General features: G+C 44.6%; 1 protein-coding gene and 4 non-coding genes across 5 annotated transcripts; 1 reads left to right on the top strand and 4 right to left on the bottom strand.

Moving 5' to 3' along the window:
* Positions 1 to 984: 984 nt before the first annotated feature.
* On the bottom strand, positions 985 to 10,885 carry LOC130474338 (L-amino-acid oxidase-like). The gene is given in 7 exon segments (XM_056845908.1): positions 985 to 1,412; positions 1,415 to 1,764; positions 2,684 to 2,712; positions 4,449 to 4,650; positions 7,263 to 7,369; positions 9,290 to 9,516; positions 10,873 to 10,885. Coding segments are annotated over 7 exon segments (1,356 nt in total).
* A 4,206-nt stretch (positions 10,886 to 15,091) lies between these two features.
* Positions 15,092 to 15,173, top strand: TRNAL-AAG (transfer RNA leucine (anticodon AAG)). The gene has a single exon. It is a non-coding gene; the product is annotated as a tRNA-Leu (tRNA).
* A 505-nt stretch (positions 15,174 to 15,678) lies between these two features.
* TRNAV-AAC (transfer RNA valine (anticodon AAC)) lies at positions 15,679 to 15,751 on the bottom strand. Its single transcript has one exon. It is a non-coding gene; the product is annotated as a tRNA-Val (tRNA).
* Positions 15,752 to 16,481: 730 nt separating this feature from the next.
* TRNAP-UGG (transfer RNA proline (anticodon UGG)) lies at positions 16,482 to 16,553 on the bottom strand. The gene has a single exon. It is a non-coding gene; the product is annotated as a tRNA-Pro (tRNA).
* Positions 16,554 to 17,199: 646 nt separating this feature from the next.
* On the bottom strand, positions 17,200 to 17,272 carry TRNAT-UGU (transfer RNA threonine (anticodon UGU)). The gene has a single exon. It is a non-coding gene; the product is annotated as a tRNA-Thr (tRNA).
* Between the last annotated feature and the right edge of the window lie 4,958 nt (positions 17,273 to 22,230).

Here is a 22,230-nt window from a genome sequence, read left to right as displayed (position 1 = left end):
GGAACATTTCCAATAGCAAACAGAGGGGAAATGGTGCGGATATGAAAAAATGAAACGTTTCATTAGACGTTGCAAAAACTTAGTGCGGAAATGGCCTAACTCTCATAATAAAAAAGCTTTTGGGAATGAGTTTGTTCTTTTATCTTAAACTATTTGCAAACCAGACAAGACACCTGCACAAACTTTTATCTTTTATTGAACAAAGAAAATATTCTTTTTCTTGAGCAAGTGAGGAAAAATAGGCACAAAAGAATCCCTCAAGAATTGTTGAAATGAGTGCTAAAATTATCAGCATTCCTAGCATTGCATAATCATACTATAGCTAATGATAGTTTTAAAACAAACCAGGTTCCAGCTTTTGTCTCACTGCTTTCAGGGATTATCAAAAAAAGTCCAAGGTACCCAAAATCTCACCAAGAAATCTCACCTCTTATTCCTCTGAGACTTCCAGCCAGAGAAATTGGATTTGCTTGTCATAAGCATGCTCATTTATAGAAAAATATCAGTCTTATCTTTCTCTAAGTTTGATTTATCACAATCATGTGGTTATTTCTAGATATCGGATTGGTTACTACTAAATAAGCGATAAACAACATAAATGTAAATAGCCAATCAACAAGGACATATGAGATCATCTGATACAGCAAGATCAGAAGGCCAATCACAGTTCTTCAAAAGCAATTAATCTACAGTAGTCTTTTTCTGTAACTGTTCCAACTAACTGTCTAAGATAAAGGCAGTTCTAAGCAAGTGGTCTGTAATGTCTTAGTCAACTTGCAAATACAGCAAGAAAAAGGAAGTGAAATCATTCCAATGCAATGACTTAAAAAACCAAGGGCCCTCACTAAAAAAGGTCCTAGTACATGCCCTTTATAATAAGAGATTTAGACGGCTTCTAGTATCACAAATATATGTTCGCTTGAGACCTGTGTCAATAAAGTAATGAAACTCTTTTTTCATGAAGATCACCTCGGGTTGCTATTTTCACTGTGGCACTACACAGTCAGTCCCATGGTGAATACCACTGCCTGCCCTAATAGCAGATTTCATTGCTGTTTCAATCCAGCCATGGGGGTGGGCCGTGTGTTCTCCTGCAAAGTAAATCCTCCCTTCATTCTTAGACAAACTCTTGAAAAAGTGGCTAAATTGGTATGGTGTAGGAGAAACAAATGCCGCCATCGAGAACTTATCCAGGGCCCATCTCTGTATCACATGCTTAGTGCAAACAGATCTGAGATAATCTTTGGTCACTTGGTGGACTTCTGCTGGGTCGTCCATGACCACATCGATGCTCTTTGCATCACTGAGGGGAATGAAAAAGTCAGAATCATCATTCCAGGTGTAAGAAACCAGGAGCACCCCAAGCCCATGAGGGAAGTCATGATTTGGGTAGTAGATAATCCGAGATGGCCTTCTGTGATATATCTCCCACCGTGAATCCCGTCTTCCTCCCAAAATTTCTCAGTGCAAGCCAAGGCAATTTTAGTAGCACTTGCGTAATGACAGGAACGCAGAGCATGAGCCTTCGTGGGGGAAAGAGCAGGAAGGAACTGGATGAGCCGTGTGGCTTTTGCTGTAGCTGTGATGAGGACATAGTCGGCAGTCAGATACAAGACAGATCTGTTTGGCTGGCGGAACCACACCTTGACTTTCTTGCCTGATCGAACAACCTTCTCTACTGTGGAGTTAAAACGGACTATCCCAGGCATTTTATTGAAGAAGCTCTTGGGGAGCTGGTCAAACCCACCTTCGATTTCCTCAAAACTGAAGAGGTCAAGAAAGGAGGAATTAAAGAGAAGGGAGAAAGAGTGAATTAATCAACCCATAGAACAACCCCTCCCCAAGCAATATGTTATAATCAATGTTAATATTTCATTTATAATGTCATGAATTGACTGAAATAGCTGTCGTTACTGGACTATATTAAGATTGATCTACACTGGCATATCATGTATTGATCTGACTTTAATATCAGCCAGGCTGTCATATTTCCATATAACAGTGATCTCTTGCCCACATGTTCATAGTCTGAGATAACCTGTACTCTAGTCAGTGAAAAATAGCTGCAGGTTGCTATAGGTAAACAACCTGAGCTAATGTTGCTGTTTTACACTTGGTGGAATCAAATTAACATTCCTATATATTTTAAGATATATAAAGCAGTGCATTTTGCATACAGAGAAGATACGTCTGTAAGAAATGGCTGATCTATTTTCAGCTTTGAGTATCAGAAAACGAAACGTCAAGTGTCTTGAACTAAAAGTGCAGGACTTTGAGAAACTAACAATTTACCCTTCAGTCTCATAATAAGTACCATTTCCACAGCTTTGGACTTCTAGCTCAATACAAGATTTCTTAGTGAACTGATTGGGAAGAGAATCCAGTATCATTTTAAGAACTGTATTCCTGTCTACCACGAGGCTTGGAATGACCGAAAACAAAGGTAACACAAGACTTCTGTCCAGGCCAAACAAGAAAGGTTAAAAGCCCTTTTCAGGCATTACCTTTCTAGCGCTCATGCCTCACTTTGTGGGACAGCGCACTTTGTGCAATCTTCTTGGTAGACATGACCGTCGATATGTGTGTAAAGTGCAACATGTATATTTTGCAACTTTGGTGTACAATAATGTATACCATCAAAAATGTGCATACCGAGATCATGCAAAGAACATTCTTCCTGTACATGAGATAGAAGTGCCAGAAATGCAACACCTGAAAAAGGGTTAATGAGAGACAAAAGGAAGGGAGTAGAACTGGGCACCATGAAATGCTGCGTAAATGGAGCACCATCAGCTTTTGTGATTTCTGCGGTCAATTGCATGGAAAAGAGCTGGCTTGGAATGGAACCACCTACAGACCTAGCTTTTCACTGTTCAGCAAAATTATGAAGGAAATAGCCAGAGACAAAGGGCGCTTTCCCACATTCCAAATAATGCACTTTCAATCCACTTTCAATCCTCTTTGAAGGTGGATTTTACTACGGCGAAATCCAGTTGTAAACAATCGTTAAAGTGGATTGAAAGTCCATTATTTGGCATGTGTAAAAGTGCCCTAAAAGTTTAATTAATTTTTAAAAACTGGTGCACATTTCATACAGATACTTTACCATTATGCCATGTCTTTGTGGGGATTAATCAATCAACCTGAAAAATCCATTGATTCCAATCAAGCCGTAAAACCTTACCTGAAATATGCCCCAAAAACCACTTTGGAGAAGGTTTTTCTGTAAACAAGAGCTGAACCTAAATGTAAAAATCTCTTGGTTGTTCTGAACCTGAACTGAAACCTAATCCTTAAACATAAACATGGATTTGGTTCCAGTTCTGGCTCAAGGCAAAGCAAGAGATTTTAGGTGTTGGTTCAATTCCAGTTTCCACTTTGCAAAGAAGGCAGGTTGTCTATTGGGAGCAGAGAACAATGGAGCACCGTGAGATTGGGCTTCTGGTTCTATGCCTGCTCCCCATGCAGAATGGCAGCCCTGTCTGCCTTACCAAAAATACACACAACGTTTTTGCCTCTTCCCCTGAAAGCATCCAGTGAATTCCTAATAGCTGGAAGGGCTCCAGTAAACTTTCTGATTATACAGTGAACCCTCTCCATGATAGTGAGCTGGTAATGTGACTGGACAAAATGCTGCACACAGGAATGCCAATCAGAAACGGTGTTATTTGGTGAAAACGTAGGCTAAATATTCTGGTTGGAAGATGTCCCTTTCAGGCATAAATACATCTGATGAGTCACTCGTTCCTTTGCAAATAAAAAGAAAATGGGCTCTGGTAATGTTATGGGCTGAGTGCTCAAGATTCCCTCTGTTGCCACAAATAGCCAAACTTGACAACTTATCAGACTCAAATGTTACCCGAATTGCTCTATTAAATGGGGAAATTAGCTTGAGCAATCGGACACTATAATATTTATAAAGCGGGAGCAACCTTTGTATACCAGAGTCAATAATCTGTGACTTTAAGCATAAAGACAGACAAGGAATTTCCGAATTAAGAGAGTTTATGTTTTTTCAAGCATTCAGTGGTGCAACACAAACATACAGATATTCTAAGAAATAACAGGTAGTAGTACAGTTTTTTTTAACTATTCAGGAACCATACACAGAAAAATACAGAGAAATATGTAAAACACTCTTCCCATGAAATGTTCTTCATCTTTCAAAGGTAAGAGTAACAGTGAGTGGGTACCAGATCATTCTATCAATAGATATATACTGATGGCTGTGTATAAATAATAATGGGTCAGAGTCAAAAGAATTACCCAACTGGTTCTGCACGCAACGACATTCAGGGCTCGTTTTTCTCCAGCAGCATTTCTACCACCCCAGTGCCACATGAGGGTCTCAGGTTGTATTCACTCCATTTCCTCAGGTTGGTAGGCTCCTGGTACACATGACTGTAACATCTGGAAATGGAATACTGTCATCTTCATAACATACGTACCTTATCCAGCGTCTCCGCATAAAGCTGGCTGACAGACTTTCCCCTCTCACGGGGATTCAGCTGATATCCGAAGAGCTCCGAGTTGGTACTGACGGCTGCCATCTTTTGCCTCACATTTCGAATCAAATACCAGGCATCCTGATCCGTCAGAAGAAATGGGTTCAATCTGATTTTGTATTTCTTAAGAAATTCATGAACAATTCTGGAATAAAAATACAAAGAGAAAAGAGAGATAGGCGTTTTTGACACAGCTTTGTCTCTTATGATTTTCTGTTCTGTTCTGCTTGTTCTCAATAAAGCGTTTGCTGTTGGAACTCCGTCTCCTGACTCGTGTATCGCCCACACGACAAAACAGGCTGTACATTTAGAATGCATGTAGACTGTGGAGAGGAAGGAGAACCGATACAATATGTTTGATAGGATGCACTTTGGCAATTGGACTCTATAGCATTGAAGTCCCTTCCCTCCCAAACCCCGCCCTCCTCAGGCTCCGCCCCAAAAACCTCCTTCCGGTGGTGAAGAGGGACCTGGCAACCCTACACACAACCCTTGAACTCATTTTCTTGCAGGAACAGGGCCATGTGGAGCTGCTGCCGTGGTGAATGGATTATTAGCATTGACTGAGCACTTCAATACAGCAGCAGCAGGAGCAGAAGAAAAAGAAGAAAAAGAAGAAGAGTTGGTTTTTATATGCCAACTTTCTCTACCACTTAAGGGAGACAATCACCTTCCCTCGCCTTCCCCACAAGAGACACCCTGTGAGGTAGGTGGGGCTGAGAGAGCTCTAACAGAGCTGTAACTTGCCCAGTGTCACCTAGCTGGTTTCCTGTGGAGGAGTGGGGAAACAAATCCAGTTCGCCAGATTAGCCTCCGCCACACATGTGAGGAATCAAACCTGGTTCTCCAGATCAGGCTCCACTGCTCCAAACCATCGCTCTTAACCACTACATCACTCAGGTGAGTGTGGTTCAGATGGCACCAGCCTGTGCCTGGGGGAGGGGGGGAGTTCCATCCCATGAGCCATGGAGTAGAGCCCCTAGCAGGCCATAGGGGAAAGACAGGTGCACATAAAGAGGTTGCTCGGAGACCTGTAGGCGGTACAGTGGGCTCCTTCATGATGTCCCGCCCTGGCGGCCCCCCTCCTGCTCTACTGCCAGCAGGGTGGCATAGGGGTTGGCCTGGGGGTGCCCTTGGAAGTGGGGGTGGCCTGCTGGGCGGCACTGCCAGTGGTGAGCGGAGGATACCCGTGACTGCGCAAACTCTCTTTGACATCTCCCCATGTCCCGTCTGAGGTGAGGGCATCATTTGCACCGTGTGGGCCGAGGGCCTGCTTGGGGCCTTCGTGAAACAATGACTGCTGAGGCCCTTGGCAACTCTGAGGCCCTTGGCAACTCTACAACCTCTTTTTCCCACTGGCCGCTGCCTAGCCAAACCCTTTAGGGAGCAGACTAGCGATGCCACAGTTACACTGGAGGCGGGCCGGCACAGCCCTCCAGATTGCACCATTAGTTACCCTAAATACAGGAAACTGTAGGGGGAAAGGTACAGTACAGTTCTACGCAAAGTTACCCCCAGCTAAATCCATTGACTTCAATAGACTTAGAAGTATATAACTGTGCTTAGGATTAAGCCAAGTCCCACTGAGGAGTGGTAATGAAAGGCATTAAGTGGGTCTTCTGCTGCTGCAGATCAGAAAAGTATGAAAATTGTGCCCCAGACTAACCCAATTCCGGTGTCTTCAGCCTAGGAACCAGCATGGTATAGTGGTAAGAGCGGCGGACTCTAATCTGGAGAGCTGGGTTGGATGGCCCACTCCTCCACATGCAGCCGGCAGGGTGAGTGTTGTGTATGTATATAGTTAGGCCGGTAAGCAGGGGAAAACCTAGGAGCTTGAGTCCCAGACGAAGGCTCCTAAACCTGCACGCGCCATTGGCCCTAAGCCGACACACGCCATTAGCCCTAAGCCGGCACGCGCCATTGGCGACCCGGGGGTTGTCCCCCCTATCATGGATCAGGGAGAGAGTGGCCGCGGGAGGCCAGGGGGGCATATAAGCAGGGCCGGTTCACTGTATTCCCTAGTTCTCTGCTGTTCACAATAAACGCGTTGCTGTGGAACTCCGTCTCAGACCTCATGTGTCCTCCCCACGCGGACTTAACAGTGGTGACGAAGGCTGGTAGGCAGTCCGGCTATCCTGCTGAGATCACTCTCGCTGAAATCACCTTCGATCTTCTGCGACCTCACAGAGCCCGGTAGGCAGGCAGGTTCGCCTTTGCTGAAATCTCCCCGACACACGAAGAGACGCAACACTTCGCACGATGGCCACCAGAGGCTCGATGGAGGTGTTCGACACAGCCCACCCCAGCGAGTGGGAAAGCTACGCCGACCGTGTCGCGTTCTTCCTGGACGCGAACAATGTCACGGACGCCGGCAAGAAGCGCACGCTGTTCTTCAGCATGTGTGGCCCTCGCACCATCCAGTTGGCGCAGAACCTGCTGGCCCCCGCGAAGCTGAGCGAGACGCCATTTGACACCATCATGGCGGTGCTGGGGAACCACTTCGCACCCCAGCCCAAGCAACTCGCCCGCCGCCTGGACTTCCACTTGCGGGACCAGGAACCCAGGGAGTCTGTCGCCGCCTATCTCGCAGCGCTCCGCCAGACTGCCCGCTTCTTAGCGATATGATATTTAACGATAGCATATCCTGCAACGGATTTAGTGGGAAATGGTGAAGACGAGCATTTTCCCTGCCTTCACACTCTCAAATTGCAATGTCATGCATGGAACTTTAACCAAATAGATTTTTCTTTTCCTTACTTTTGGGCTTTGGGCAGAAGCATAGGTCCCAGATCCACATACCAGTCTTCTTCTCGGTAGGTCTTTATCCGGCCATCCACACAATCACTGGCTTCCAGAACCCGAACCTAAGAATAAGTACACTGTTGTTACTCTTCACTGTAGAGTTTCCCTACAGATTGCTATGCTAGAAACATACAAAGTTACACCACAGTTCCACATGGCACTTCCCAATTCCCAGAAGTATAGTGTCCAGATCATGCGAATTGATGGTATCGCTTTACTCTGCTCTGGTTAGACCTCCCCTAGAGTACTGTGTTCAGTTTTGGGCCCCACAATTTTAGAAAGATGTAGACAAGCTGGAACATGTCCAGAGGAGGGCAACAAAGATGGTGAGGGGTCTGGAGACCAAGTCCTATGAGGAAAGGTTGAAGGAGCTGGGTATGTTTAGCCTGGAGAGAAGACTGAGAGGGGATATGATAACCATCTTCAAGTACTTGTAGGGCCGTCATATAGAGGAGGGTGCCGAGTTGTTTTCTGTTGCTCCAGAAGGTCGGACCAGAACCAACGGGTTGAAATTAAATCAAAAGAGTTTCCGTCTAGACATTAGGAAGAATTTTCTAACAGTTAGAGCGGTTCCTCAGTGGAACAGGCTTCCTCAGGAGGTGGTAAGCTCTCCTTCCCTGGAGGTTTTTAAGAAGCTAGATGGCCATCGGTCAGCAATGCTGATTCTATGACTTTAGGAAGATCATGAGAGGGAGGGCACCTTGGCCATCTTCTGGGCATGGAGTAGGGGTCACTGGGGGTGGGGAGGTTGTTTGGAATTTCCTGCATTGTGCAGGGGGTTGGACTAAATGACCCTGGTGGTCCCTTCCAACTCTATGATTCTATGATTCTGTGTCTCATAGGTATTTGCATGACAAGATGTTAAGAATGTTTTCAGTCTACAACGTTTATCTACACCACTGTGTGTAGTGGTTAGAGTGTTGGACTGGGCTCTGGGGGGGGGAATCATACTCCCACTCTGTCATGGAAGTTCACTGGGGGACCTTGGGCCAGTCATTCAGTCAGATGCTTTAAGCTTCTTGGTATCTCTTAATATTTGGGATTTTGGCAGGTTTCAAATGGAGAAGGTTATAAGGTGTTCAATATCAATTAACATTGTATGTTATGTCACAGATACTAATTCCCCTATCAACAGCTATCACATGGTAAATATTGGAGGAAACTAGGGTTGTGGGGCCTGGTCTGACAACAAGCAGGAAACTGAGGCGCGGACATGGGGTGGTCTTTAGTGACAGTGTTATATCACTTCTGGGAAAAAGCAGGAAGTGACATCATACCTCATGAGGAATCAAAAGGAACACTATGGTGAAACTGTATAATTTCCAGGAATCTCAGGTCATCAGACTGATGCCTATTTTTTTTCTTCTGTGTCTTGCTCTGATCAATGCCAGGAAACAGGAGCTGGGAGCTGATGATCCCCTGCCCTACTGCGGGGTGGACAACCCTGTTCAAATCAATCCACAAATTCAGCCAAACATGTCATACCAAGTGGTCTTCCAAAATGTTTCCCAAGCAACTCTCAACTCTTTGGAAATTTTACAGGGGTTTGCTAGGAAGACAATTCATTATGCTGGACAAATTTCACTGAAAGACAATTTCTCCATCACTATGCATTTTCCTCTACTTTAATAGTTGGTTCCATGTCAGTTACACAGGCTGCCTCGACATACAATTCAATCAAAAATAATTTCTTGAAGGCAGAAAATTTGAAAGCCAGTTAGATGCTATTTTGTATATGAAGTCAGTAGTAAGTGCCATTGATTGCCAACTGTCCAGTCTGTCAAAAATAAATTATTATCCCCAATATTTGGTTAGTACTTAAGCAATCACATGAAATCTGGAGAAAACATTTAAACAAAATTTTAAATCAGATCAGGTCCACATGTTCCTGGGACTGAGTTCCCTGTGGGAAATTCCAGGCATGCATCTAGAACAGATGTCCACAAGGACTTTGTGACACGACTTGTCTCTCAGTCAGTTACCTGATGTCCGGCATCTTTTAATAACTTAGCAGCAGTGAGTCCACTTATTCCTGCCCCGACAATTACAATGGTCTTTGGATTAGAAGTCTTTCTCAGCCCATTTTTGGCAATTTTTAGGAGTTCTTCATAGTCAGGATCATCAAAACACTTCATCCATCCCTCATGTTGAACAGCATCATTTTCAGAAAACAAAGTTGCTACAAGCAGCAGTAGGAAGTGAACAAGTGCTAGATAGAGAAAAGGGTCATGAAAAAGCATTTGTGCCAGCTAGTTTGATTCAAACATCTTGCACCTCTGGTTTTCAGGCTCCCCAAATTATCTGGAAATCTTTATCCATCAAAATAGTAATTTTCTGTTTAGCTGATCAGCAGCTGGGGTGAAATCTAGGTTATACATTTTCTTTTCTAAGTGACTTTGAGAACCGTGTGACAGTTTGACCAAAACATTATCACTGTAATCTGGTCTCATGAGGAAATCAAATGTACTAAAATTATGACTACTCTCAGGCAATACAAAAACAACTAACCCTTTATTTAAAGGATTATATATAAACTTGATCTTCCTCCTGCTGAACCTTAATATTTATCTTGTTCCAACATTGTACACAACATTCTACCTACATTTCTTGTCTATTTTGTCTCTGTCAGAGATCATCTCTTTTCATGAAGATGAAGTCAAAGTTGACGAAAATGAGGAAAAGGTAACTATTACAATTAAGACGGTTTCTGGTGGATAACCGTGTTGGTCTGCAGTAGAAGAGGAAGATTCACATCCAGTAGCTCCTTGCCCTGACCTGGATAGCCCCAGGCTTGCCTGATCTTGTTAGATCGCAGAAACTAATCAGGGTCGACCCTGGCTACTGTTTTGATGGGAGATCTTAAAGGAATACCAGGGTCGTGACACGGAGGCAGGCATTGCCAAACCACCTCTGAATGTCTCTTGCTTTGAAAACCCCACCAGGAATTGGCATAAATCAGCTGGGACTGGATGGCAATTTTTTTTTAAAGCTTCTTGAAGACTAGCAATATTTCCAGGGTATAAGCTTTTGAGAGTCAAAACTCCCTTCATCATATACAAGGAGCTGTATCTGATAAAGTTCTCGTATCTGATGAAAGTGCTTTGACTCTTGAAAGCTTATACCCTGGAAATCTTGCTGGTCTTCAAGGCGCAATTGCATGTGAATCTTGCTCTGTAACTATTAAGAATATCCAAAGGGTCACCCAGTCCAAGCCCTTCTCCTCAGACTGATCATCCAGCACCTTAAGGATCCCCAGCAGAAGGTTGCCAAATGTGTTCTTGTAACCCTCCATGAAAGGATGATCCACAACGTTATTCCATTCCTGACGATGTCTTACAGATAAAAACCCAATAACCATAATATTGTGGATTGCTCTGCCACTAAAACATTACTAGTACTGGTACTGCTGCTGCTACTATTTCTACCACGACTACTACTACTGCTATTAATAATAAAGATATGCAATAAGAATTTAAAAAATGTCTAAATATCATCAAAATGATTTAGTGTTCCAAAGGATACCAGCCTTCTGAAACTATTCCATTAAGGAAGGTCTGTCACTTACGGATCTGGTCCATGGTTGGATGGAAAGTTAAGGATACAGGTGAGCGCTCTTATTTTATAGACAGAAAGCAGCTGGCTATGAGTCAATACAGCATTGTGCAAAATTTCAGTGATTTCTCTTTCTCAATGGAAACTTTTTTTGAATAGCCAACCCCTACTTGAAGGTCATATCAGGTTCAGTTGCTGGTGTATGGCACAATATAGTAAACTCCCAGTTGTGTATCTTCTCATAAAAGAAATGTTTTCGATACTGGAAAATCAAGGTGGGAAGAGGAAAAGCTACGTAATACCAAAAGGAGGCCATAACCTCCATAAGGTTATCGAAATGGAATTTGTAAAAGATTTTAAGAGCCAAATAAAAATGGAGGGGGAGGAGAGGAAAGTAAAGATGAATGCAATCAAAGTTGCTCTTTCTGATGCAGAATAAGGAAATCGGTCATTTACCCAGTGTCGCCATCAGCAGTGGGTAGGATGGAGCTAGGGTTGCCAGGTGCCTGGTGGTGGCGGGCAAACCCCTGGCAATTCACCCCTCTGCCTGCTGACCAGGCAAAGGCCCCTTGCAATGCGTTTACACCCGGAAGTGCCACATCACAAGCGTCCTAAGAGTTTGAGTGGTATAAGGCTCCTCGTGAGGCGGCACCTCCGGTGTGCGCGATCACCGGAGCATTGCCCCAAAAGCCTCCCACCAGAGGAGAGGGGGGACCTGGCAGCCCTAGGTGGAGCACATGTTGAGGTCCACTCCTGCTGTGAAATAATTGTGGTTTTCCCCCCCTCACACTGCAAACTTCACATCTCAGTAATGTGGAGAATGGCAACTTTAGTACTTTATGGTGATGGATGCTAAGCTCTCACCGAAGTGCCAAGGGACAATTTGCTCACTCTGTTCACACACATCCCCCTCCCTTGGTTCAAAGCAAATTGGGAGACATCAATGAGATTTTTTTGGAATTTCTGCAAGTCACAGATACAACAGGAATAGGTCTTGCGAGATTGTATTGGACCGGGTATGGAAAAGTTGAGGGCAGCAGGAAAAGATGAAGATCCAACAAGAGATGGATGGACTCAATAAAGGAAGCCACAGTCCCCTGTGCAAGCACCGAGTCATTCCTGACCCATGGGCTGACGTCACAGACTTTGTTTACGGGGTGGTTTGCCATTGCCTTCCCCAGTCGTCTTCCCTTTACCCCCAGCAAGCTGGGTACTCATTTTACCAACCTCGGAAGGATGGAAGGCTGAGTCAACCTTGAGCCGGCTACCTGAAACCGACTTCCGTTGGGATCGAACTCAGGTCATGAGCAGAGCTTGGACTGCAGTACTGCAACTTACCATTCTGCGCCACAGGGCTCCTTGGGTATAACAGAGCCAAAAAATACCCAAAAAATACCTTATTGGCATTTTCCAGGTTTTTTTCCAGTCAAATATACATCAGAGAGGCCTTTCATCATGCATTCTCATGTCTAACTTCCTGTTTGGGGGGGATTCCAGTTATATATGTGTTCAGCTCCCTCTTGTGGTCACTTCGATATAACATCAGTTTTTATGAAACACAAAAGGGCGCTGATTTAATCTACAGAGAGAAACACTTCATTTAAAGCTCTGTGATGTCGAATCAACCATCAGAAGGGAGCAAAACACGTGCAGAACTGAACCCCCCACCCCAAAGAAACAGGAAGTTAGATGTGAGGAATTTGAGAATGTATAAAAAGCCACAATCTCCCAGGCTAGCTCATTATCCTGATCCCGAATAAATTAAAAAATATATATGTTTTATTTGGGATTCGCAAAAGCAGCAGTTTAATGCCTCCAAGTTTGCCCTTTTCTCTCCTTTGAAGGTTTCCCAGGGAACAGGAGGGACTGATTTGTGACTGATTTGTCACAGTTCTCACAGGCAAATAAGATCACGTTAGGGTGAGCTGTACTGTTTACTCAATCACAGCAGCTGTTTTCAGGGTAGCTTGGCTTCAAATCTTGAGTCCAACAACCTTGTCTCCCCCCTATTTGCAGGTTTCCCAGGGAACAGGTGGGAAGGGGGAAGGAGGCAGTTGTCACATGCAAATAGGATTGCACGTTAGGAGCAACAGTACTCTTTGCCCAATCACAACTGTTGTTTTATAGGCTGGTTTTGTTTCATATTCTTCTGAGCATGAGCAAAAAGTATAAAAGCAGGCCCTGGCTGCAGCTAGACCCCGTTACAGTGAGAGATTTCTGGAGTGTGGTTCTGCTCTGGAGGTCTGCTAATAACTGAGACTGGATCTGAACATAAGAACATAAGAAAGGCCACGCTGGATCAGACCAAGGCCCATCAAGTCCAGCAGTCTGTTCACACAGTAGCCAACCAGTTGCCTCGAGGAAGCCCCCAAACAAGACAACTGCAGCAGCATTATCCTGCCTGTGTTTCACAGCACCTAATATATTTGGCATGCTCCTCTGATCCTGGAGAGAATTTAGTATACCTCTGCCTGCCTGCCTGCCTGCCTAAAGATGTTGCCAGGTTTGATTAATAGGGTTGCCAGGTTGCGGGCACTGGGCTCCTTGGAGTGGTGATAACATGCACGCGCAGCCGTGCGCAACACGATAACGTCACTTCCAGGTTTCCCCCTGAAAGTGCCGCATCACAATGGCATGTTCTGTGTCATCAATTGGATTTTGCTACAGTGATGACTTCCAAGTCTAACAATCAAGGTGCTACCTCTATGCAGAACAAAAAAATATCTGCACACTAGCACTATCCAGGGCTACAATTTAGGGTTCTATAAACCTAGGTTTGCAAATAAGCACACACAGATTTATAAAAGAAAAGTAGGGAAATTATAATAGATGGAGATTTATATTTCAGGAAATAAATGCGTCAGCAATCTGTAGTTTGGGAACATTGTCCTAGATCTATAATGTTCCTGCCTGGGACCAGTAATTCTGATTAAGTTGCGGTCACCAAGCCACACAACCTGTGAATGTTGATATCACATTGAGCAGAAAACAGTTTAGAAGCCTCTGAAAATAAGCTGAAAGCAGATCTAAAATCTTTGTAGAAAGCATTGTGTGTATGTGTAAAGTGACATTAGCAATTAACAAAAGTGAACCATCATTTTAAAATAGCTAAGCAAATGCATTTTTGATCTGTCTTGCTATTTCTGATGATGACTGTAGAATTTCAGGACTAACTTAAACATATTTTGGTCTTTTTTAACTTTGAGTATGCAGGCAAGCTTGGAATATTGCCTGCATTCATCCAGCTGCCTGCAACCATACTGAGATTGCATCATAGCCAGATGACACTTTGTAGGTCTACATCCACCTCTGTTGAGTAGAGTTGCCAGTTGCTAGGGCTGCCAGGTCCCTCTTCACCTCCGGCAGGAGGTTTCTGGGGCGGTGCCTGAGGAGGGCGGGGTTTGGGGGAGGGGAGGGACTTCAATGCCATAGAGTCCAATGGCCAAAGCGGCCACTTTCTCCAGGGGAACTGATTTGTATCGGCTGGAGATCAGTTGTAATAGCAGGAGATCTCCCGCTAGTACCTGGAGGTTGGCAACCCTACCAGTTGCCTAGGGGGGGGGGAAACAAGGGCCTGTCCCTTTTAACAGAGGCTTAATGGGAGGTTATTCACCAGGTAATGTTATTTACCTCCACGCCAGGAAAAGTTCCACCCTGCCACCTCCCACCCTCTGTTAACAGGCCAGGACATCCCCCCCCCCCTCAAAGGCCTGCTGGCAACCCTAGCTGAGTGTGGCTTGGTCCACATCGCGATTACTTGGGAGTTCACCCCAAAAATCATTTCTTTTAAAACTCTTCTGCATAATTGCATAATTGCAAGGCGTTGCTTCCAGCATTTGTTTTGCCGGCCAGGTCTTTCCATCCAGTCGTTAGAAACGTCTGATGCTGGCTCTACCTGAGACAGCCAGAGGCTGACGCTTCCTACCTGCGCTCAGCTAGCGGCGGCGCGACTTTAGTACGCGCACGAGAGTGACGTCACTCTTTAAGGCCAGCGCTTCAGAATGATGGCTGTTCTAAAGTTCGTTGTATTTGTTTTATTAACGGAAATAAACTCCATTCTCCATTGCATTTGCATGAAACGGAATATTTCGGGCTTTTCCCTCCCCTGTAAAAAGTCTTTGCTTTGCGGCTCCTGCATGAGCGTCACAACACCGCCATTCATGCGGCTCAAGCTGGTCTTTTTGTCTATGGAAGAGAATATGAACACTGACAGCCTACTGCAGCATTTATATGGTAGCGTGGCCGAGCGGTCTAAGGCGCTGGATTAAGGCTCCAGTCTCTTCGGGGGCGTGGGTTCGAATCCCACCGCTGCCAGCAAAGTTTTATTTTCTACTTCGGCACTTCACTTTATCGTAATGTTTTTTACCCGCTATTTGAGGGTATCAAAGACAGGACATTTTGGAGGACTTTCATTCATAGGGTCGCCATGAGTCGGAAGGGACTTAACGGCACTTAACACACACACACATTTGAGGGTATGCAACTCTTGAAACTAGTTAATTACATGTGTGTCTTTTTTACAACAATAATAACATTCAGAATGACCTCTAGAATTTTGATAAAGTAAAAATAATGTTCAGTGTTTTATTCTGGAAGGGAAAATGCGAGTTTTATGCACTGCCGACCCCAGATGAATGGAAAAATGTTATCTATAATCTGGTAGGAATAAAAAAAATTACACTATGGCAGACACAATGCCAGATTTTTTGCTTTCCCCTTCCCGAAATTAATCAATGGGGAAAGTTACCTATGTTGTAGTAGAAGTGAGGCCCTTTTACCCCTTTCCCCCCCAAAAAAAGAAGGGGTGGGAGAAAAAACTTGTTTCTGCCCGGTTTCGAACCGGGGACCTTTCGCGTGTTAGGCGAACGTGATAACCACTACACTACAGAAACCCCCATGCACTCAGGTTTCCTTCAATTGTCCTTAGACCAACATAGATTGTTTTAAATCCATAAATGTGGCTGAATAATTGTGTAATAAAGACTGTGATGTTGACACTAAGTCCTTTACGATTGTTTTTTGGTTTTTAAAATATGTTTGTGTGTATATCCCACCTCCTCAGTAGAAAGGGTGAAGTGTCTTTACAAGACCTGGGAAAGCATTGCCTCGAAAGCAATGCTGAGGGAGAGTACAAAGTCTACTTCCTGCCTCCAGACTGAGGTAAGCAAATTCTGGAAAGCTATGACTGTGTACGGGCACACTTGTGTGTGTTAAGTGCCGTCAAGTCGCTTCCGACTCATGGCGACCCTATGAATGAAAGTCCTCCAAAATGTCCTATCTTTGACAGCCTTGCTCAGATCTTGCAAATTGAAGGCTGTGGCTTCCTTAGACCGCCTTTTAGTCTTCATCTTCCTCTGTTAGTTCAGGCCTTCCAAACTTTTCTCTGAATGGAGAAAGTCGCTGTTTCCAGGAGACATTTGGTCCCAGCCAACAACTTTCCTTTATGCAGAAAAGAACGATGTAGACCAGCCTGCCCAGCTTAGTAAGAAGTCAGTACAGACTCCCTGGAGAGGATCAAACAGCAACAAAAGCGGGGGTGTCCGTTTGCTTACTTGAGTGTTGTTCTAGAAAGCCTTTGCAGGTTACAAAGCAAAATTATGTCCAATTGCGCAAGTAAAAACAGGGCTCGTCCGGGATTTGAACCCGGGACCTCTCGCACCCAAAGCGAGAATCATACCCCTAGACCAACGAGCCGGCCGTACAAACTTTTTCATTGTGGTGTACTTGAGGTTTTCAAGTTGCAATGCTGTCTGTCTTCAAATTTTCTACTTCTACCCTTTTTAAAAATCACATTTATTTATTCCCTATGCTATTTCTTCCGTAATGCTATATATGTTTATTCCCCCCCCTCCGGTAAATAGATAAAGAAGCAACCATTTGCAAAAACTGATAAGAGCAGATGGGGAGGTTTAATTCGCCTAAGTAAAGTTCTGGGGTTGCGGGGTCTCCCTTCCCCGCGCAATGCTATCTATTATCGGCATCCATTTTTTTCTCAGCCTGGCGGAAGAGAATCAGAGCTGGACTACAATTAAATGCAGCTGCCTACCCTGAAATAAATGTCATTAAATGAGCACATAACGCATTCAGGTCACCCATTTATGCATTTTGCCCCTCTTGGCTCAGTGAGCTACCCATCTTAGATTAAGCGAATGTAAGAATAGGCTCCAAAAACAATCCCTAAAGCTAGTCGTTAGAATTCCCGCCCCCCAGAAGATACAAAACAACATTGTTGGTTTAAAAAAAAAAACAAAAAAAAAAGGCTCATGGTTGTAAGAAGGACGGCAAAGGAAGCAGAACTACTTTTGATGACGTATATATAAAGTGGGGGAAAATAAAGATGAGGCCCCAGCGAGATTTGAACTCGCGACCCCTGGTTTACAAGACCAGTGCTCTAACCCCTGAGCTATGGAGCCTACATGCTAAGCAAGCTCCTGTTTTCTCTAGACAAGACGACGCCTGTTTGTGCTTCGCTTGAATGTGCAATGTTAATTTAATCGTCCATCGGCCGTCCTCGCCCGCTGTTTTCGGGGGTCATTACAGTGAAATATCGCCCTAAAATGCTGCATCGTGAACCACGCTTGTCTCTCCAAGCAGGCGTTTCAAGGCAGGAAAACAGCCTCAGCCTCCGACAATAAAATTGCTTTTTAGGAGCGGCGCCACCTTCTGATCAAAACGCAATAGTACAAGAAAAGGGCCAGAGCCCAGTAGCACCTTAAAGACTAAAAATATTTTCTGGTAGGGTATGAGCTTTCGTGAGCCACAGCTCACGAAAGTTTGCTGTGGCTCACAAAAGCTCATACCCTACCAGAAAATATTTTTGTTAGTCTTTAAGGTGCTACTGGACTCTTGCTCTTTTCTACTACTGCAGACAGACTAACACGGCGACCCACTGTCAATAGTACAAGAACATGGCCCTCTTAATATTAAAAGGGGAGCGAAAACCACAATTCTGGCGGGTCGCTGGATTGTAGCAAAAATAAACAGGAGTCTTTCGGCAGGTACCTTAAAGACTAACAAATTAAGTTCCTAGAATAAAAACGCGTTAGTCTTTACGGTACCACAAGACTCCCGCTTATTCAAACCAAACCAGTTTGTCAAACAACACAACTTTATTATATCTGTATTTTTAGGTGACAATAAGACTTCTTGCACTGATCCGAAGCAATGACTTTGCTGGATGTAGAAATCGGGAAAACGGTGCCGCCGATCTCTGCAGTCCCATTCAGGCCAAAATGGCTCAGGAAATCTTAGCCATGCGGCCTTCCTTTTTCCTTTCTTGGTTTCTGAAAACGCTTCAGCCTGAAAGCTTGCTTCCGGCATTTTAAGTGGCTGGCCATTATAAGGTATTGGTTCTCTTGCTGTGATCCTCGGTTTTTTGGGCCTCAACCCAGTAATACTAGTTTTGCATTCTTAATAGAAGGGCCATTTTGCAAAGCAAATTATGTCCCAGCTAATGCAAAACCGTTGTTACTAACTGCTGCACCCTCTTGAAGAAGCCCCAAATAAAACTGGTTAGTTTATTTGTATAATAAATGTTCTTGGGGATACCTGCTGTTGTCTACATTTATGACTTACATTCTTAAGGGCGAAAGCGCAGGCCCCACCTGAAGGCTAGCATCCCTAGAAAGTCAACATGGCTAGCCATAACCTTGTCTTCACTGTCACTTTTCCAGAGACTGTGGGCGAAAACGCATGGTTGCTTTAATCTCCTTTATTCCGTTTCAGCTAGGATTTAGCCAGGATCGAACCCATGTTCAGCGAAATGCATGTGTTCGATCGCGGCTGAATCCTGGCTGAAATAGGGAATAAAGGAGGCTAAAGCGACCACGCGTTTTCGCCCTTAGTGTCAGACTGATAGGGCTGCCAACTGTGGCTTGGGAAATTGCTGTAGATTTAGAGCTGGTGCCTAGGGAGGGCAAAGACTTCAGCAGGTTATCATTTGGGTTGCCAGCTCCAGGTTGGGAAATACTAGGAGATTTTGGGCAGGTTTTGGGGTGGGGAGAGGAGGGACTTTAATGGGGTATAATGCCATACAGTCCATCTTCCAAAGTGGCCATTTTGGTCTGGTGAACTGATCTCTATCACCTGGAGATCAGTTGTAATTGCCGGAGGTCTCCAGCCACCACCTGGAGGTTGACAACCCTAGTTATAATGCCATACACTCCACCCACCAAATGACTCATTTTCCAGCCACCATCTGTGTTATGTATGTAAGGCTCCTGCTGAGCTTGAGGTCTGCTCCAGGCTCCTCACCTGTGTGCTCCTATTGGACAAGGGTCTTAAACCGCCCAATCACGGACTTGGTTTGCTCCTGAGTTCCCATTGGACAATGGACTACTACCGGCCAATTGTGGACTTGGGGGGCGTGGCTCCAGGTGGTTAGTTGTGCATATAAGCCAGGCAATGTACCCTTAGAGTTCAGAGTTCTAGAAGAGTTAGGTTAGTCTACAGTTATAGTTGAGGTCACTTCTGGAGTGTAAATAAATGGTTGTGTTGCAACTTTGTCTCTGGTCTTGTGCATCACTCATGTGTATATAACTATCTAGATGTTGGCAACCCTAGTTATAATGCCATACAGTCCACCCACCAAAATGAGTCATTTTCTTCAGAGGAACATCTCTGCAGTCTGGAGTTCAGTTGTAATCACAGAATTCCGTTCCACCTGGAAGTTGGCAACCCTAGACCCTAAGATCTGGGAGCCCCAAATTCCAATACCCATTCTGCAATGGAAACTTGCTGGGTGATCTTGGCCCAGTCACACCGATTGTCTCACGCACTGTCACTCCCTCCCTCTCCCTAATGGGGCCTAACCTAACCTACATCATAGGGTTGTTCTTGTGACGGTAAAATGGAGGCTGGGGAAACAATGTGGTTCAGCACTCCGAGTCCCCACTGGGGAGTACAATGAGGTATAAATATCTAAACAAAAAAGGGTGTACCTTAAACAACGTCATGTGTGAAGGCAGCATCAAGGCAAAGAAGCCCCTTTTCCATGTCTGGAGCTCTCAGATGCCTGCTGGAGGTTGTAATGCTTGTGGCTCCACCCAGTGTCATTCATGGGAAGTTGGGGGCGGGGTTCTACATATAAATAAATCTGCTACAAAATAGAATCATAGAGTTGGAAGGGACCACCAGGGTCGTCTAGTCCAACCCCCTGCACAATGCAGGAAATTCACAACTACCGCCCCCACACACACCCAGTGACACATACTCCATGCCCTGAAGATGGCCAAGGTGCCCTCCCTCTCATGATCTACCTACGGTCATAGAATCAGCATTGCTGACAGATGGACGTCTAGCCTCTTTTAAAAGCCTCCAGGGAAGGAGCGCTCACCACCTCCCGAGGAAGCCTGTTCCACCGAGGAACCCCTCTAACAGTTAGAAGATTCTTTTTAATGTCTAGACGGAAACTCTTTTGATTTAATTTCAACCCGTTGGTTCTGCCCCAACCTTCTGAAGCAACAGAAAACAACTCGGCACCATCCTCACTATGACAGCCCTTCAAGTACTTGAAGATGGTTATCGTATCCCCTCTCGGTCTTGTCCTCTTCAGGCTAAACATACCCAGTTCCTTCAACCTTTCCTCATAGGATAGAACCATGGGAGAATGTAGCTCTGCATTTCCACTCAGTGTGGTTTAAAGGAGGGCTCCTTTCTGAGACTTTGAGAAATTATATATACTGTATGTTGGTGCAATGTGTATGCTGTGTTATGGGGCCACAAGACTCGTGTTTATTTTTTCTTTATCAAATACACGATCTGTTATTAAATTAATGCTAAGCTCCCGGTCCTTCTCTAAGCAATGAAAATTTAGAGCGCACTTTGCATTGTCCTTTGGAGGAAAGAGAATACGGAAGACTTTTGGTGTCTCTGTAATAATCTGTTTATTTACAAATGTACAGGTTGAGCAAGAATTATAGGGATATAGAAGCAGGTACAAAGGAAGGAAGTTCTTGACTGACAGCTACACCCATGCCCTCCAAAATCAGCACTCTCTTGCTCAACCTCTTAGCAACTCTGCTCAGCCTAAGCAAAAGATGAGTTTTGGATCAAGATAGCACCAAAGTTAAAGAGTGAACATGCTTGCAATGGTATTAAGGAAGGCACATACACACATACAAATCAGGTAAGGTCTTTGGTTTTGTCTGCCAAGGCTTTTCAACAACTGCCAAGTTTCAAAAGGCCATAATGCAACTGATTTTGAATTGCAAAATTTCAGAGAACCAAATACTGAAAGGCATGTGAAATGTACAAGCCATGCTTCAATCAACAGCCAAAAGCAGTGGCTTGGATCCGATGTCGCTCTATTCAAACTGCAGGATTGCTCTAGTGGAATCTCTTGCGCAACCAGTGTTCCTTGTTCAAGTGCAAATGGCCCAGCAAAGTTGCTTCATAGGTGGAGCTTCCAATGGCACTATCAGCTGCACATGTGCAAATTTATTTCAGGATTCAAGGTCAAGGGATCATCTGTACTGTTTTAAAAAAAACTTTATTGGGGAACGGCGCATGCACAAGCAGAATGACCCCTTAGGATCCAAGCCATCCATGATTGAAAACAGTCTCTTCTTCAGGCAGGCAAGGCAAACGAACTACACTGGACAGAGAAATCTGCTTTAACTGTTTAACTATCATTCTCTCCAGCCCCACCAAAAAGGCCTTGGAATTTCAGTTTGACGACGAAGAAGAAGAGTTGGTTTTTATATGCCGACTTTCTCTACCACTTAAGGAAGAATCAAACCGGCTTACAATCACCTTCCCTTCCCCTCCCCACAACAGTGAGATAGGTGGGGCTAAGAGAGCTGTGAGGAGCCCAAGGTCACGCAGCTGGCTTCATGTGGAGAAATGGGGAATAAAACCCAGTTCTCCAGATTAGAGCCCATCACTCCAAATCACTGCTCTTAACCACTATACCACGAAGGCACTAAGAATCCCTGAGAAGAGATCTACAGACCACTTCACAAACCTACACATCCCTAGGAGGAGGAATTGCCTTAAACTGATCTAAAACTGTAGTGTAGATACCCTAATGACCCAGAGAAAACAAAGCACTAGAAGTGAAATAAATGGAGCATAAAATTTGCATTCACGCTTGAAAATTTTCATGTGGTGGCAAGGAGGCACCTAACTGATGTTCATTCTGAATCCATTAATAAAAGGTTGCTTTTCTGTAGGGTTGCCAGGTCCCTTGTTGCCAATGGCAGGAAATTTTGGGGGTGGAGCCTGAGGAGGGCAGGGCTTGGGGAGGGGAGGGACTTCAATGCCATAGAGTCCAATTGACAAAGCGGCCATTTTCTCCAAGGGAACTGATCTCTATTGGCTGGAGATCAGTTGTACTAGCAGGAGAACTCCAGCTAGTACCTGGAGGTTGGAA

This window comes from Euleptes europaea, chromosome 1 (assembly GCF_029931775.1).
Source record: "Euleptes europaea isolate rEulEur1 chromosome 1, rEulEur1.hap1, whole genome shotgun sequence".
Lineage (NCBI taxonomy): Eukaryota > Metazoa > Chordata > Lepidosauria > Squamata > Sphaerodactylidae > Euleptes > Euleptes europaea.
The sequence above is the reverse complement of the archived record's forward strand: the minus strand, read 5'-3'. Positions and strand labels throughout refer to the sequence as shown.